We start from the raw sequence: 18,580 nt of genomic DNA on the forward strand, positions 1-18,580 counted from the left end.
GGCAGGATACACCCTATTTCTCCAAATCCTCCTTCCTGGTTAGGCCAATTATAAATTTCATGGATAAATTTAACTCCACTATAGCTATCATGTTACATTTATCTTTGTGCATTTTTTGTCTTCAACATGTGTTCAAATGCACAGATACTTTAAGAAAAGCACTAAGTGATTGGAGACTGGTATTGCTTCCCCAGCTCCCCCTCCAGTCTTATCAATAAATCACTCGCAGCAAAATGGAAAGGATAAGAAGTGTGAGAAAAAAGAGTATCTGATTTCTAACAATCCTTCTGTAGCACAATTTTAATAATAATCAGCAGGATATTTTCCTATTTACCATCTTGTTCAAGCACATTGTGCTAAATTCAATGGTTAATGAGGACTCCTCCCGGGGATGAGACATTTGCACCTCTTTGCAGAGGTCTTACTTTTGTAGTTTCATTAACTACCAAAGAAACACATCTCACTCTTGGAAATGTGTACTCATTTACCACAAGCCAACACTGACTTAATTCAGGTTTTTAAATTAGATGATGATCACACAGTCCACAAAAATAAAAGAATAATGCATACTGGCTTTCTTGACTTGTAATCATACTTGAAATCACCACCTCCCTCATTTTCTAATTTCTAAATTTACTGAGTTGAGGTTGAACTGAGGCCCCCTGTTTACTCTTCTCAACTACAGGATAAAAACTATACAATGAGGCAATGCTAGTAGCTTTAGAGCAAGTTTAAGGATAAAGGGATATCAGGTTTGCAGATACTCACACGTTAATCAGAAATAAAAAGGAATGGACACCTGTATCTGTATTTACATCCATAAGAAGAGAAAGAAAAAGAGAGGGAGAAAATGCTAGCGCTAATGTGGCAAAATGTGAACATCTGAGGAGTCTGGGTGAAAGGTATACAAAAATTCTTTGTACTGTTTTGGTCATTTTAATGTGAGTCTAAAATTATCTTGTAACAAAATTAAAAAAAAATTCTAAGTTCTGAGGTTAAAAAGACATAAATGAGAAACCAGGCCAAAGAATTTATAGACATGGTATATAAGTATGCTCTCAGACGTAATTACTATTGGCCTCTGTCTTGTAAATCAACAATCAATAACCCAAACACTTACGTTGTTTAAAGCCACTGGTCCACTGGCAACATGTAGCAATATACATTACAAAAACCATCATCCCTAAATGATATTAATGTTTCAGCCACAGCTGCCATCAATTATTTAAGACCTACTTCCTAAGCAGGTTGGTGGGTTTGTAGAATGCAAGATTTTCAGAGAAGGTAGGGAGAATAGTGGAAAGAGAACCCAAACTGGATTTTATCCTAATAAGAGAATGCCTTCTGAACAATCTAGAACCCCAGGGTATATATACATAAAGGACTATTTTCATCTGGTGGTCCACCCACCAGATATAGCAAAATGACAGGACTGCTCAAAGGAGCTAAACTTCCCCCCACGCTATTACACCAGTAAAATAAAGGATCAACTTATTGAAATATTGGCCCAGCTAGACTTTCTTCCATTAACAATCAGTTGAGACACATTTTTAAAGCAACAGCTTAAATGAATGGCTGTGTGTCTGTAATAATTTTGACTTAAAATGTCAACTGTATTTGAGATGCCATGTGCATTTAATCAATGTCTCTGCATTGTAAAATAAATATACTTCCGTGTGACTGCTATGCCAGCCATAAATCATAATTCACAAAGACAAGAACATCTTACCCTCTCTATTGACAGTTGTTAATGACAATACTGATTAAAATGGAATCTGCCTGCCACATTATTGTTAAACAGTCTATTAGAATTTCTATTACATCCTATAACCTACCACTATTTCTCTTTATGCTGATACATCTCTTATGGAATAAAACATGATAGACAGATTTAAAGTTTAACACTAAAAATGCAGAACTAAACAGTAGAGCTTATCACTAGCTTGTAACCTGTATTTCCAAAATTAAGAGAGTTCCTTCTGTTAGAGATTCCAGTATTCAATAAACTTGTTTCTCTCTTTTACAATACTTGAGTTTTACAAAATGAATACTTTGGATAAAAAAAAAACTAGAAGAATAAAAACATCAATTGTTATTTAAGAACCACATCAGCCTGTGGAAATGCCTACTAGAAACTGACAGTTACTATTTCTAGAAGGGATTTCCTGGAATCAAGAATTATTTCAGTGATCCATTGTGGAATGCATACTGTGGGCAAGGCAGTGAGCAATAGCAAATATGCTGTCAGAAACGCCTAACACCTCAGGATCACTGCGGAAAGGAGTTAGAGTCCCACTAGCCATGATGGATAATGGCTGCAGGAATTACATAAAAACAAAGAGGATGACCTAGAGAGGTCAGCCAGCTAGGCTAGAAGTGGTGCACTTGAGCATATTCCATTAGCAGCACAGCCCATGGTGGTGAGGAAAATAAATGGCAAATGAATTCTTGAAAGGTATGATCCACAGGGTTCAAGGAAAACTATCCTGTAAGAAAGACACGGGGCTGGAGATGCAGCCAGGAATGAGTATTCCAGGCATGACCCATCAGAAATAGGCAAGTTCCACTATACTAGTGCTCTAGTCTAAGACAACATGGTTCAAGCTGAGGTCTGCATGGGACTGTGCTTGGACTACCAGATGCTAAGATGTGGAAGGTGTTTATACAAAGCTGACCAGCGTCAGGAGAGAGATGCCTGAAAGTCAGCCCAACTCTGTGTTTGGTTCAAGAGACCAGCAGGACCAGGAGAAACCTGAAAATTGGGTTATGTTTATGAGGAGATATGAGGGGAAGGTAGAGGGAAGAAAAATGAAGCAAAGACAGAGACACTAAGAAGAACACAAAAATTTATAAGACATGGATCTTATACTCAAGGTAGTGTAAACTCAGTGGAAAATATCAAGATGATCCAGGCCAACTCTAACACAAGTCTTGAGGAATCAGGCTTGGCCAATGACTTTTCTATGTGGCCTGAGCATATGGGGCTAAGAAGATGCTGGGTGAGCTGGAGTTAGAAGGACTGAGAATGGGGGCATCTGGGTGGCTCAGTTGGTTAAGTATGTGACTCTCGATTTTGGCTCAGGTCATGATCTCACGGTTTGGGTTTGTCGGATGAAGCCCCACGTCTGGCTCCATGCTGAGAACGCAGGACCTGCTTGGGATTCTCTCTCCCTTACTCTCTGCCCCACCCCAGCTCATATGCACTCTCTCTCTCTCTCTCTCTCTCAAAATTATTTAAATAAATAATTTAATTTAAAAATAAATATTTAAGCAAATCAATATTTAAACAAAATAATGTAACCTTTTTAAAAAAAAGAAAAGGACAAGAAAGGCCAATCACGTCCCCACATCTGTCCCCGCATCTGCATTTGTAGGGACATTCCTTGAAATCTTTGCTTATTTTTAACAATGAAAGCACTATTATTTAAATGAGTGTTAAATGCCTCGGTTTTTGGATTACTCTTGGTGTGTGTGTGTGTGTGTGTGTGTGTGTGTGTGTGTGTGTGTGAATTTCTCCCTCTACTTCCCTCTCCTCGCATCACAGTATAGAGGAGGAAGCTGTAATTGAAAACAGTAAAACCAGATGAAGGGAAGAAGGTAGGATAAATAGGAAAAATGTTCTGATAGCAAGTTCCAATTAACCTGTCAAAGGGTCATTACAAAAGTGTTTCAGTAATCATATCAATGTAGACATCAAATGCCCTACACAGGGGAAATGACAGAGGCATGAGAGAAATGGAGGAGATGGGCCGGGGAGGCTGGTACAGAGTGTTTGGGTCAAAGTTCTAGGGAATTGGTCAAAGCCACTCCTTTCATTTTACAGTCCATCTTCATCATAAAAGCTGTTCCTTCATATACTTTGAAAATTCCAAGAGGCAAAAGGAAAGCAGAACAAATCTATGCTATTGATTTTCTACTATACATTGACTAGAGTTCAAATTTAAAGTGGAAAATTATAGTCCCTGGGGGAGAAGAAGCCTATCGATGGGAGGAACTACTACCGAAAGCCCTAAAATTAGGGTTTTTACTGTTCACCGGTGATTTTGTCTGCAATCATAGTTACAACCATTATTTTTGGTCGAGGTGCCCTTCAGCTCGCTCTTTCTTCAGTTTTGAATTTATATAATATTTTTAAGGATTCTTTTGTCGGCAAGTGGGGTGCTGCTTTTAGTCATTCTTTGCTGAGACCTTTCTGCTTTGATTCCCGGAGTTAGAGGGCTTTTTCAGATACCAAGAAAGCCTTAAGAGAAGAGATGGCCGCTCAGGCTAAGGTAAGCACAAAAAATTAAGATAATAGAAGAGTTCACTCAACTTTTCTCTCAGAGCTTTCATTCTTTCATATGTTGTTTTTTTTTTTTTTTAATTTGTAGTATACTTCTTTTGGTTTGTGGTATTACAAACAAAATTAGTTTTTATTTTTGTTTTATTTTTCAATGAATTTTTATGACTAGGGGGCATATAAACAAAAGGTAGGGAGGGGCAGTGGATAAAATGGAAAATGCAGACAGGCTTGCTTAAAACTGAACAGTTTCCAGGGGTTTTGGTGATCAATCTGGGATGAGCTCACTATTCTAAAACAGACCAATGGACACACCGAGTATGAATATGTTTAAAGGCCAAATTTTCCACTTTGCCTCGAATGAGGTCTTCTGTTTTGGCAAGTTACATGTAGTAGTCTTGAGCCACCTCCCTCAATTCCGTGCCATTTCACTTTGTTAAACTGACTTTTCAGATTGCCAGCCCTTACCAGTTTTAGTCTATAGACCCATCTGCGCTATAAGCATTATCAGCCAATGGCCAAGCAGTTGACGATCGCAATGACAACTTATGCACACACTGCAAGGGTACAGAAGGTGTGTATCTCCCAGGCAAAGACAAACTGCCATTCAAGAAGGTAATTGTACAAGTAGGTTTGGGCATCTCACTTTCAGTATTTTTACCAAGTACACTGCAAATGGTCTGACCATACTTTTATGGGATCCATGGAAGCTCTGTTTATTTAAAAGGAGCTTAACACATTGTATGTTACTTTACTATTAGAACTTCTGTGCCCTACCACCCTTTAAGGAAAGATCGCAGGTACCAGGAGAAGACATCTGACTTGTTGACTGTGTTCTCTCCAAACTGAGCACTGAGACTGTCACTTGTAAGACAGTCCGTCAATATTTTTTGAATGAACGAAAGATGTCAGGGGAACAAAAAGAAAAGGCTGGCTGCATGCTTACAACATGCTTGTTGTATACTTACCAGGTACTTGCTTAAAAGTATTGAATAAATTATTTCAGAAAAGATTTGGGATCGCTCCACTCAACCTAGAAAAGCAGCTTGGAAATAGATATAAAAATCCATGTATTTAAAAAAAGCCCAGGGTAGGTTTCTTAGGGGCGAAGAAGTAGAGAGGGTATACACCTGAATTCCAACCACAATTATGGTTATAATCTCACAAAATGGCTCTTAATTTTAAATCCCATTTTAATTGCTAATAATTTCGTATTTATGGGTCATCTTAATTAGACAGTGAGTCTAAGCAAAAGGTTCATGCTGTATATTTTTTTCTGGGTTTCCCCAGGGTAGCACTTAATAGATAATCAAGTAATAAACCGATTGGCAATTTTTTTCATATCGTTTTAGATGGATATTTATCATTTTTAATTTTAAAGTACTTCAGGGAGGTCAATTCTACAACCTGTTCAGAAACCTCATTCCAGTGCTTAACAACTGTCTTCTTTTTTATATCTAACCTCATTTTTTTTTTCTGATAGTGATTTTGGCCCATTTTCTCTAGCCCTGTCCTCAGTGGAGATGGAGAACAGCTGGTTACTATTACCACTTAACTCATCCTTCAACCTTTTCTTCAAACAGAAATTAAAAAAAATAATTAACTCCCAATGCAGTTCACCCTCTTTCTTCTTTTTGAACCACTTCCACTGTTTTCATTATTTTCAGTACTATTATCTAGAATGACTGAAGGGCACAACACATTAATATCCAAATAAGTCTATTCTAATTAGCACACCATCATGCCGTTAGACAGCAAAAACCCAGTAAGGGCCAACACTGTGAAAAGTGTTGTGAGGGAGCCACTTTGTTTAGAGGAATTTCTGATCGCACTGAGGACAGGAGACAAAGACGTAAAAACCTGAACTAAAACCCAAGCCTGCCTATGGGAAGTCCAAAATAAGAAGATAGGGGGCATAGGAATTTTGATGAGAAAAAGAGACATGCAGTTCAAAGAAGGATTCAGAAAGGTGATGGGGCTTAAGGTGGGCTTCAGAGAGAGAAAGCAGGACTGAGAGAGAGAGAGAAAGGGAGGGAGGAGGTGCTATCTTAGGGTTTCGCAAAGCTCGTTTTGGGTAATCCGTTAGAGTGGTGAGTTTGCACAAAGGAACAGTTGAAAACAATGATAGAAAAATAAATTAGGATGAATATAGAGGGTATTGAATGCCAGCCTAAACAATTTGAACTTTGGAGCTGACAGCTCCCATATGGGGGCTCCCAGGACTGGCTGCATCAGAATCATCCGAGACACCCAGGCCTCATCCTAGACCTCTGACGTAAGGTCCAGGGATCTTTAATTGTAACCAGCTCTGTAGAGGCTCCAGAGGACAGTTGGATTTTGAGAACTACTAGGTAATTGGGAACCTCTTGGCTCCTAGAGCAGAACTGGTTCTATTTTAAGAACATTTTATGGGCCGGGCGTTTTTCATATATCACCTAATTCACTCTCAAAGCAATTCTATGAAGTAGATGCTATTATTATTCCAATTTTACAGAAGAGGAAACTAAGCACAGAGTAGTTAAGCAGGTGCCGAAGGACCAACAGCTAAAGAGAAATGTAGCTGGAGTTTGAACCTAAGTAGATTTGGCTCCAGAGGATCTGTTTCTTGCCACTAAGCTACAGTGCATTTTAGTGGAGAAGGTTTTCATTAAATATCTGATCACCAAATGAATACATGACCATTAGCTATGCCTAGGATGAACTGGAATGAAGAAAGGAAGAAAGCAGGCAGTTAGGAGTTTGTTGAAACAACCTCATTATAGAAGACAAAGACCACGGTTAGCGAATGATGATGGAGGTGGAGGCTGAGATGGAAGAGAGTCTTTTGCACACATCAGCAGGGTTGCTGGCAAGTCAGTGGGCTCTCGGATGGCACGGGATTCCTGGCAGTGCCTCCTACAGAATCAGGAACGTCGGGATGAGCTGGTGACTCAGATGGGTGGATGATGCATGAGATTTCAGCCATGTTGAAGCTGAGGTTGAGGCAAGGCCGCCATGCAGAAATGATCAGCAGCTAGCTGGAGAAGCAAAATTGGATTGCCTCCAAAATCCTGTTAGATATTATTTAGCATGGTTGAGATAATAGTCCTAGATGTGCAATCCAATAATATTTGTGTATCTCTTATCCATTTTTCAATTTGTGTATCTCCTCTATCTGTCTGTAATTGTTCTGGGAAGACTCTGGCTTATATGGTTATTATGCCAAAGATTCAAGCCTTTTCCCTTAATTACAAACCATCTCATATTGTTAAATTGCTCCTTCATAGGTCGGCTTAAGACAGGAAAATCCAACAAATAGCAAAAATAAAAAAAAAAGTATGGGTTCTACAGGGTGTATGAAAGTAGATACAGAATTATGGCTGGTGTCAATGCATTTTTAGACGCTAATACAATAGCAGCAACGATTAAGAGGGGTCTGGGTATTATTATCAGTTCAAATCTGGCTCTCGGCAGGCAGATTCACTTCTCAATGTCTCATTCTTTATTACCTGCGAAGTAAAGCTACTATTTGCCACCCTCATCTCCCATGCATCTTAAAGATGGATGCTAGCAAATTACATTGAAGTTCTCAGATAAAAGGTGCTAAACAAAGAACTAATTTCATTTTTCCCTCAAGCAAATTATTAAATCTATACATGTCATTATCTAATAGTATTAAGTAAACATTGCACAAGGACACGACATTGTGCTGGACATGCTACAAAGCAAATTAGGCAAATGCAGTCACAACTAGGAACTTGTAAGTGTTTATATATATGAGTAAACTTGCTGTTAATATGTTTTATTAGTTATTTAATACGAGTATGCAAATAGGTCCATTAGGAAATCCTTTGCATTTTATTAATCCAGCATTTTAAATGATTATATTTCACCTTAAATGCTAATGAAGTTTATTTATTAATGTGTATCTTCCACTTTAGCACCTGTGAAAGTTCTCTTTAGCATATCAATTTCTTTAAAAGTTAAGCCGACATCTTTCTTTTTTCCACTGGACTTTTGTTCTGATCTGTTAACAAATCTAAACCTCATTATCCAAGAAAAGTAATGAGATAAAGGGGTCTATTTTTCTTCGGTGCTCTTTCATAATTCACATTACCGTTAATGGGAGTTGTGCACGCATATTAAGAGAAGAAGAGAACCCTAATTACACAAATAAGCCTTTTGGTTGACACTCTGTGTGATCATTTGTTATTATGAAAAATACGAGAAAATCGTCTTGCTTTGGACAGTCATAAACAGAGCGACGGAGGAATCGAGATTACATTTGGTAGGAAGAAAAGGAGATGAACAGCAATCAGCTTTTAAAATGATTTTGAAAACAAGCTACCCATACATTTTTATACTAATTAACTCCATCTATGCCCCTCGCTGCTCTATGAACATATACTGAAAGAAAACAGATAGAGTGATAAACAAACATTTGCAGGCATGCGTGACAGCTGAAAAAAATTACTAAAGTCAGACACCAAATAAACTCTGTGCGTGGGGCACTGCAGCGGCTCATTTGTCTATGCACTCAGCCTATCTGTCTCTGGGTCTTCTTTGACTTAAGAAATAAATGTTGGCCACACCACCCTAAATTTGTTTGATCCAAATTTAATCTATACTTTTTAGTTATCATACTTGCCTCTATCTTCATCATTTTCTATCACTTGCCCTATTCCCAGAGGCTCTCCTTCCACTTCTTTACGTTCTTCTGTTTGCAATCTATTCGTATTGTCATGCTAATTTTCCTCTCTGGTGCTTAGTTGCAAACGAACAAAAGCTAGGATGTATAATACATAAATATATAAATATTATCAGCTATCACACCACTGGGTTTAATGGCAGTCAATATCGGTATATTACACTCTCTACTTTGCAATTCCATTACGGGCTCAACACTGCTGGTCATAAAATGTAGCATTCTGAGCCCAGGCCTGTGATAGTAATAATGAAAAAAAAGGGGGGGGGGAGGGTCATTTCTCTTCCTAACTTGAATGAAAAATTAAAATTGCTAGGGCACTTAGCTCAAAGGAAAATTGGCAAATTAGTAAAATGAAGAAACAAAATATTCGTGGTTCATATTATGAAGAGAAAGTAAATAATTTAAGATGCATTGTGAGGTGAGAAAATGCAGTTACCAAAAAGACAAAAAAGAAGCCTAATAAAATTTCAATGTATTTCAGCTTCTATTCCTTTTTCACTCAATCGTAGTGAGCCATGAAAAAGGATGGATGGTTGTACCTGTAAGTATCCTTTGACATGCAAATGTATTTCTTTGCCAGGCATATATTTCTCTCACGCTCAATACATGTAGCCATTTCACCCTGATCCTGTAAGGTTCTCTGTTTTCAATGTATTTCTGTATACAGCTTGCAGCTGAATGAAGAAGTTTGACCTACTTTGGCTTTCATGTTTCATCTGAAATTTCATGTTTCAAACTGGCCTCTACTTCATGAAGCAAAGCACCTTATCTCCAGCTTGTTGTTGGCCTTTTTGCCTTTGGGGAAATGACTGTTAAAATTTCATTGGCCTGGCTACATTAGATAGGTTACCCTTCATACCCATAAAGTTGAAGGGATACCCAGACATTTTACAACCACTATCTAGAAAGAGGTAATGACAGGCACAGCCACATTACATTTATTGTACATGAGACCTATAACAGCCGTTATGGGATCAAGGTAAAGAGGAAAAATGTATGACAGATGTCATGCTCCCTGGAGATTTAAGTATTCAGTCTCTATCTAACCTAATTTAAAAATCAAGTCAAAATGTATCTTTATGGGTAATGTATTATAAGACAACTTCCAAGGCAACTCAATGAAATAACTATGAGCCATGCACTGAGAATATCAAGTCCAAAACCCATCCATACACTCTGGTCTGAAATAAAATACATGAAGGAAAAAAATACAAAAGAAAAAAATCCTGTTTCTCCATTTGAGTCCATTTTCTATTCGTATTCAATACCACCAAATAATTAGATGACCTTTGAAAACAGTTCAAGTTATATTTAGAAAGGAGTGACCCAAAGCTTATAAGATAGAAATGACTGAATGATTTTAGCTATGTCATTACTTCTTATAGTTTATTAAACAAAATTGTACAGTCTGAAGAAAGATTAGCATGACACAATAGCAATTAGAGGGAAAAAAATGAAACAGAAATTCAATGGGCTCCAAGTCAAAGGCAGAATCTGATGGCTGGCTAAGGCCACGCAGGAAGACAAAAAGTAAAGCCTACCAAGTCAGGCGCTACAGTGACAGATTTGCCTACATCAATTAACTTCAATTTCACAACAACTTGGGGAAGGTGTGTTACTGTCCCATGCGCTGCTGAGTAGACTGAGACTCAAAGGGATTAATGAAGGCCACAGAGGCTGTAATGAAAAGGTTTTTAACTAGGTTAAGTATTAATTAATGGTGATGATGTCTGTGTTGTTTGTGGTGATGGAGGAAGGTGTGTGTGTGTGTGTGTGTGTGTGTGTGTGTGTGTGTGCGCGCGCGCGCGCGCACAGAAGTGTTCCTTTTATTTTTTATTTTTTTTCATGTTTATTTACTTATTTTGAGAGAAACCAAGAGCACACATGTGTGCAGACAGGGGAGGGACAGAAAGAGAGGGAAAGAAAGAATCCCAAGAAGGCTCCTCCCTGTCAGTGCAGAGGCTGACTCAGGGCTTGATCTCACAAACCATGACACTATGACTGAGCCAAAATCAAGAGTCAGATACTTAACCAAATCAACTACCCAGGTGCCCCAGAAGGTGCTCCTTTTAAAACAATCCACAGTAAGACGCCCTTATGTAGAGTTGCCCTAGTTTCAATAAAACAGTATATTAGTATAAAACCAATGAAACAGACGTTTTAGCATTCCCAAAGGTTAGAAATAAAAAGCTGATGCCTCTAGATTAAAAAAAAAATTCCTCTGTCATTAGGATTCATAATTTAGTCTTTTCTACGTAGAAACTGAGCCAGCGTGTCACTGGGGTATACCTACCTTACCTGAGTTAAGAAACAAAGAATATCCAACTGGGTACCTGGCTGGCTCAGTCAGTAGGGCATGTGACCTTTAATCTCGGGGTTGTTAAGTTCAAGCCCCACATTAGGCATGGAGCCTACTTAAAAAATAAACAAAAAAAAGAATATCCAACTGATGGGCTAGGAGGAATAGCACTGACACAGCCAGCTACAAATCAAGTCCAGCATTTAGATAACAGCCCACATGTCTTCAGAATGTTTACTTCAGGTGTAATAGGCCTTTATGTACTAAAATAGACACAGTTTGGGTTAGCGTTTTGTTATAGCTTTATGTGAGGTTGGTTTAAAAATAACCTCATATTCGTATGCTGAAAAAGAAAAAAAAAAAGAGCAGGCATAAAATGATTTGGCTTTAGGACCACAGCATGCTAGGTTCTGATAACAAATCTGCTGAAATTAAGTGGAGCCTGGGCAGATACACAGCCTGTTAGGCAGTTAGTTACTATGGGGGAGATGACCCCATCCCTTCTGACTTTACCTTCTTCATAACACCTGCTACAGTCTGAAATAATCTCAATTATTTTGAGTTACTTGTTTATTCTCTCCTCGTCACTGGAATGCAAATTACGCAGGAGCCACAGCCTGGCTGTCTTGTTCAGCACCAAATAAATTGACTATTGATTCCCTCAAGTTGACAAGGTAGTGCTTTGTCCCAGAGGTATCCATCCCAGCCAAATGTCTCACCTCTCCCTGGGAAATCCATTGCTACAAGTAATTTACATGTTTATGTGATATTTTGCTTGTTTGGTTTTACACTCACTGTAAGACATTCAAAAGTCTTTGAGTTTTCCTTCATTAAAACCCAAAAAAAAAAAAAAAACCAAACCAAAACAAAACAAAACAAAAAACCCAAAGAACACCATAAAAGCAAGGACTTCATTGGTGTATGCCTAGTGACTAGAACAGTGCCTGATGCAAAATAAGCCTTTGATAGATAATGTGGAATAAATGAAGAGTAATTATGAATGCGCTTGGCAAAGAGTAAGCATTCAATATACATTATTAATCAAATGACTATGGGCAAACAAATTTTTGAAACAGAGGTGACGTTTTCTATTGGCAGGTTTTGCACTTTGTTATTTGCTAATCAAAGCAAAGTCAACAAGGAGTTTACTAGGCACGCTTCCTTCTGGTACCAAATGGCACAAAGGGTATAGAAAAGGTACTTGATCGAGGTCAAAGTTTTCCGTTCAGGGTCCAGCACAAGTTGATAATTCAAAGGTCTTTGAAGTGAGTGGCCTATACTATCAAAAGGAAACAACAGCCAAGTATGATATAAAGGAGTGGATTTTAAATACAGATCTGGGACAGAATTCAGTTTAAGGAACATAAAGATCCATGAGGTTATTAAATAATTAAGAAACCAGGGACTGAACGCTAGGCTTTCCACTCTAGACTGGGCAAGATTTTGTTAGCTAAAGGATATTTCTCTTCAATGCTTAGAAAATATCTGCTAGAGCCCAGGAAAGCAGCCTGGGGCTGACAGCATTTGGCTTGTGTACTGAGGGGGTCTGAGCCTCAGATTGCAAGGAGCTGTAAGGAGCCACAGGCATGGTAGCGGGTATTGCCATGAAGAGTACAATGCCCTAAGGAAGCCAGACACATGATGAAAAAATTGAAGCGCCTCGATCCCCTAACGTTCTCTTTCAACAGCAGGTAAACAGGATTCGGAGAAACTAGGAAAGTGGGTAGGTTCTTGATCTGCATAGTTTGCCATCATAATTCATGGCCTGTGTAAGAGCCACAGTTGAATCTACGAGGAGGTAATTCTGAAATCAGCAAAGCATACTGGAACCAGACCACACATTGAAAGGTATGAATTAATGAGATCCCCGTAAGTTTTTCAAAAGGATCAGGAGGAGATCAAATTAACTAACGAGCTAAACCATACGACTACATATCATTAACACAAATGGACCAGCTGATATCAGAAAAGCACACAACACTTAGCTTTTTACAAGCGAGAGCAAAGCCACTGCTAACACATTCGCTCCTTCATGGCGCGTGGTTTGGTGAAGGGAGGGAGGCCATTTCGGTCTCCACTCGTGCCCTCGGCCAGGTGCCACTGTGCACGGCACAGGGGCAACATCCTACGTGAAAGCTCCATGTCGGGAGAGTGGCTGTGAACGCAGATAATGGAAAAAATAATACATATTTAAACCACACACCCAACTCCTAGGGAAGCTTAAAGCGATCAATCTTTTTTAAATAAGAAAGAAACTAAGTCAATAGCATCTGAGCAACAGATGAGAATTCAAGCAAAATCTGTTGGCTAATGGTAACAGCTTTTGTGTTCTTTGCTGTTGAAAGTGTGCATGTAGCAGCAACTCCAATATGCTCGCAAACTCAGACGCAAAAGGCTATGGAAAACAGTTGCTATTTTTACACTGGAGATAAAATCAAACACCACCTTTCAGATCTTAATTTTGCTAAAACAGGAGAAGGAAACAAAGCGGAGTTGCTAGATGTCGAAAGGATCTAGGGCCTGTGATTTCCAGCACAGGCCAATATGGCGTCTATTGGGCAACACAAAGAATAGCTGTCTCTGAATTATGGGCAACGGGGCCTGAACGTGCCAAATCAAAGCATCTGAAACGAAACACAGAGCTAAGGCTTGATTTAGGAATATTCTAGAAAATGGGATATGTGAAGTTCGAACAGTTTTTATATGTATAGCCTACTTTAGTTAAATCGTTACGGTTTTTTTCTTTAACACCTTATATTAAAGAGGAAATTGTTTCCTTATAAATGAGTACGATATTGTAGAAGTAGTAATAGTAATTATAACAACTGTATTAGTTTTCTATTGATGCTGTAAAAAGAATTTCTATGAACTTAGTGGCTTAAACAATAGAAATGGGCTGAAATTAAGGATTTGGCAGGCTACGTTCCTTTCTGGAGGCTTTCCAGAGAGAATCCACTCCTCTGTCCTTCCCAACTTCTAGAGGCTGCCCTCATTCCGTGGCTCATGGCCACCTCCCTCCAAATCAAAGCCAGCAATGTTGCATTCCTCTGTACCTTCCTTCCATAGCCACATCTTCTACTTTTAAGGCTCCATGTAATCACCGTGGGCCATTGGTGGAAATCCAGGATAAGCACCTTTATCTTAAGGTCAGCTGAACCTTAATTCCATCTGCATCGTGATTTGCCTTTGTCATGCAACATAACATTCACAGGTATCAGGGTTTGGGACATGGACATCTTTAGGTGGCCATTATTCTGCTTACCACAATAATTAACATTTATTGAATGTGTATGTCTTGCCAGGTGCCATTCTAAGCATGTTACGTGTAACCAAACCAATATAATTCTCATCATAATGGTATATTCTAATTCTCATTTTTCAGATGAGGAAACTGAGGCACAGAGATTAAATAATGTGCCCAATGCTACCTAGAAAGAGAAGTAGAAAGGCCGGGACTGAATTTAGCATTCCCCATGCAGAGCCTGCACTGTTAACCTCTGAGCTCCATAAATAAATTCAAAGGCAATTCTCTCTATATATTTGTATTGTGTGTGTCATTATTATCAGGATGCTTAAAGCATAGCCCTCAAATTCTGGCAATCATAATAATTACCTGGAAAAAGGGCAAGTTTAACATTCAAAATGTCAACTGGAAAGACAGAGTCTATAGAGACCACCAGGAAAAACAAACCAATGCCTACTGAGAAATTTGTCCCCCCGTGTCAGTATTATCTGCATTGCCTAAATGTGATGTTGCAATTTCAAGATCTCTCTCTCTCTCTCTCTTTCCATATTTATATATATATAATAACAGATTATATTTATGTTCATGTGTTATATATGAATAACAGACATGGAACGGAACTTGCGTTTCTGTCTGAAATTTCAGTTGAAAAATCCCAAACTGAAAACATCTGATGACAAATGCCACCCAGCATTCTTGACAGAGACATCTCCTAGGGGCTTAATAAGAAGTAGCCAGCATCACCTCTCACCTCTCACCTTTAGCCCATGGAAAAGTAGACCCTGAGAGAGGGATTTTCTGTGATGGAGAATTACAGGAATACAGAAAGTAATGCAAAGGGGTGTCTCCCCCTCACAACCCCCAATAAAATAAATAAGAAGGCTGCAAGAACACCCCTGAGAGAATGTGAAGGCCGTAGAGGAGACGGCAATCCCCCTTCCTACCTGTTTGCTTGAGACCTGCAAACATTTACTGACCCGCTCCCTTCCCCATGCATGAGAGCTTGCAAGGGTTTGGGACGTGGCTGTCAAGCTAAGGAGGCACAAAATGGGGCTCGGCTCTGCCATAGAGAAGTCTGAACGTGCCAGGCTGGTTGGGGCATCCCTACGGCAGGATGAGGAGAGAGGGGAGCAACGAGAAGAGGCTGCGTTTCTATCTTTTGGGGGGGGGCAAGAGCTCAGCAATTCCAGCGAGCCAAGTGGATGCTGCAGAAGGAGGGTTAGGCTACAGCCATCTCGAACTGCCACCATCACAGTCTCTCCACCAGGGGTGGGGGGAAGGAGACCTCCGGGTGTGCTGTGTGAGGTCAGAGATGAAGGGCCAGAGGGTCTCAGGAGGTCAGTGGGAAATGTATCTCCTAGGTAGCGGCAATAAGGAACTCCTGAAAAATATACAAAAATAGTCCACAAAGGCCCCCGTCAGCAGATTATGCCAGATCCAGACACCTGTTTGAGCACAACTCCACCACTATTTTAATAAGGTCCTTCCCTCCCTGCTGGGTCCAGAGACTGAGAAGCAGGAGAAGGTGGAATCTACCACCACATCGTGGGGCCCTCCTTGGGGTTGAGGCTTGAGGGGCAGGGCCTCAAGGAAGTTTCGAGAACATTAGACTGGCATTTTAGACCCTGACGCAGAGGCAGTTTTAATCCCCAAAGCGACCAGAAAGCCATCCGTTGGAGTGACGTCATCAAATTGTGGACACTCTGTCAGTGTCAACGAAGCAGATCTGGGAGCAGCTGTAGGAGAAGAGACAAAGTGCTTTTCTGACTGTGCCCTGCTGAGCCATGCCCGTTGGACAGGCTGGCTGCATATGGAATCTCGTGCCCCAGCCCCGCTGAGTTGGGAGAGCGTGTATGCTCGCCTCACTGTGAAAAGGAACACAGTAAGACTCAGGGCGACATGTGAAGCCCAGTGGCTTGTGTGAGGAGGGTCACGGACCAAGAACAGGCTCATCTGACTTCAGATCCAGTGACATGTCCACTGACCACAGGGCTTCCATGGCTGAGAGCCGATGCACCCGCAGGCCCGGCCACGCACACACCTACCACTACGCGGCAGGTGAGGGCGGTTCAGTACCCTGTGTTCTCTAACACCGAGCAGGTGTTGTAGAGGCAGCAGCTGGGGACTTCCTCGCCTCTTGCTTTCCCTGTACGGATGGAAGAGGCGTTCAATTTACCTGCATAACGCTTTGGTACCAAGGACCGCGGGCACTGCCCGTATCTCTACCAGGCATTAGCCTTCCTTTCACAACAAATTTGTAACAGCCTCCTGCCATCACCACGAGCTTCCGGAGCCACCCAAGAAGGCTCCTTCTGCTTCTGCAGAAAAGGAACAAGCACATTCGCAATTCAGATTTTTCCCATTTGGCTAAAAAGGAGGGAAAGCCTGACTTTTTCCTGGGTGCACACAGATGAGCAATCTCACCAGGAGAAGCCAGAAAGCAAAAGAATCCTGTGGTGCTTTCACAGCGAGTCCATACCTCAGCATGGCACCAAATCCTTTCTTCTTTATTTTCCTTTCAGGATCTCCGTTTTCCTCTTTCAGCTTTTTCTCCTTGACTTTCATTTTGCCTTTTTCCTTCTTCTTCTCCTTCTCTTTTGGTTTTTTGATTTTCCTGGCTTTATTTTCCACGTCCTCTAGCTCAGAGCTCCCCTGAGGGGCAGCTTCACAATTCAGAGCTCCTTGGCCGGAGCGAGAGCTCTTATCAGACAGACCGTCTGTACGGAGAGAAAAATCAATACACGTGGTCAGGGGCACTTTCCGTTAGTATATCAAGAAAAGTTCAAATGTAAAATGCAGAAGAATGAATAAGGCCTTCCAGAGTTCTACCCTTCCACGTGGCTACGTGTATCCTTTGAAGAGACAACTGCCGAAATCTGGTTACTTCGAGCAAGGTTTGATGTTGGGAGTGGGGACCAATTGGTGGTTTGGCCGGTGGTATGAAAGGTCTGATATGTGGTAAAACACTAATATCTCTGAAAGCCAGCTTGTTAACCATGATCGGCTCAGAAAGCCCATATGCTGGGAAACAAACAGGGCGAGTGTATTTCCAGGAGAGGTTTCTGAGCACAAATGTAACCTAACTGCTTCTGCCCAATTAATGCAGTCAGTCCTCAGGTTGATGCTGCTTCTAATGACTTCAATAAGAATGTCAAGAAATGCATACTTACTGCTCCTACCCTAAGGGTAAATGACAGTTGGTCCTTGTAAGAAGGTGAAGGAGAACATTTCTTTAGCATATTTGCACTGTCAAATAAATTGCATATTGTGTTACCCAATTCCATGTTCGTTAAGCCAAAGGGCAAAACACATCAGGAAAATGAATTACTTTTAATATCAAAAATATAATTGTGATCCCTAAATCATTTTTCTTCGTAGTTAAGCATACATTCTTGCCCATGATTCGTGGATAATACTGAGATGCAGAAACCCGGGAAGGAAGCATTTTGTCCTACCAGCTTCTAACTCTTCGGGTCCATCGTAGGATTTGTCAATGGCTGCTCTGAAGCTCTCATTGCAGCCACGGCCACGAACCATGTGTGGCCGGGGTCTGTGGAAGGGAAGTTCATTCTTCCTGACCTCAGCGACCGCGGTCTGTAGACTCTCCAAGGAACTGGACTTTTTCAACCCCAGAGTTGGACCGAAATCTTTGCTCGGAGATTCTGGAAAAGAAAAGGCAAAAAGTCACCCTTTCCCAAATGAGACAGTGTGGCGTAGTGGGAAAGTCTGTTGTTCCAAAAATATTTGTTTGAGCACCTTACAAAAGGGGGTGTTGAGTACGTAGGGTTGGGGCTTAAACCCCAGGTGTGCCAACTTTTTTGTGACTTGGAACAAGTGGTTTGAGTTCTTGGAGCCTTAGTTTCCTTTTCTATAAAGTTGTGGTGAGATTTAACACGATGATATATATTAAATAAATGTGCATATGTGCATATATGCAGACATACACAGATATATATGAGTTTGAAAGATTCCAGCAGTATCTGGAGACTATGAGACTGTGTGTATATGTGCACACACACACACACACACACACACACGCAGGGCATCTGAGATGACGAGCGCTTCTCACAG

At 40.4% G+C, this 18,580-nt stretch overlaps 1 protein-coding gene across 4 annotated transcripts in view; it reads right to left on the minus strand.

The window, feature by feature from the left end:
• The window catches only part of PARD3B (par-3 family cell polarity regulator beta), a 1,011,329-nt gene that overhangs the window by 277,188 nt on the left and 715,561 nt on the right, over positions 1–18,580 (minus strand). For all 4 annotated transcript variants that reach the window (XM_019446282.2, XM_019446285.2, XM_019446284.2 and 1 more), the window contains 2 exons: positions 17,965–18,171; positions 16,989–17,226 (listed from right to left, as the gene is read on the minus strand). In XM_019446282.2, the coding sequence (XP_019301827.2) occupies positions 16,989–17,226; positions 17,965–18,171 (445 nt within the window). The remainder of the gene's footprint in view (positions 1–16,988; positions 17,227–17,964; positions 18,172–18,580) is intronic.

Source organism: Panthera pardus, unplaced genomic scaffold (genome assembly GCF_024362965.1).
Source record: "Panthera pardus isolate Hobbes unplaced genomic scaffold, ASM2436296v1 HiC_scaffold_10, whole genome shotgun sequence".
NCBI classification, from domain to species: domain Eukaryota; kingdom Metazoa; phylum Chordata; class Mammalia; order Carnivora; family Felidae; genus Panthera; species Panthera pardus.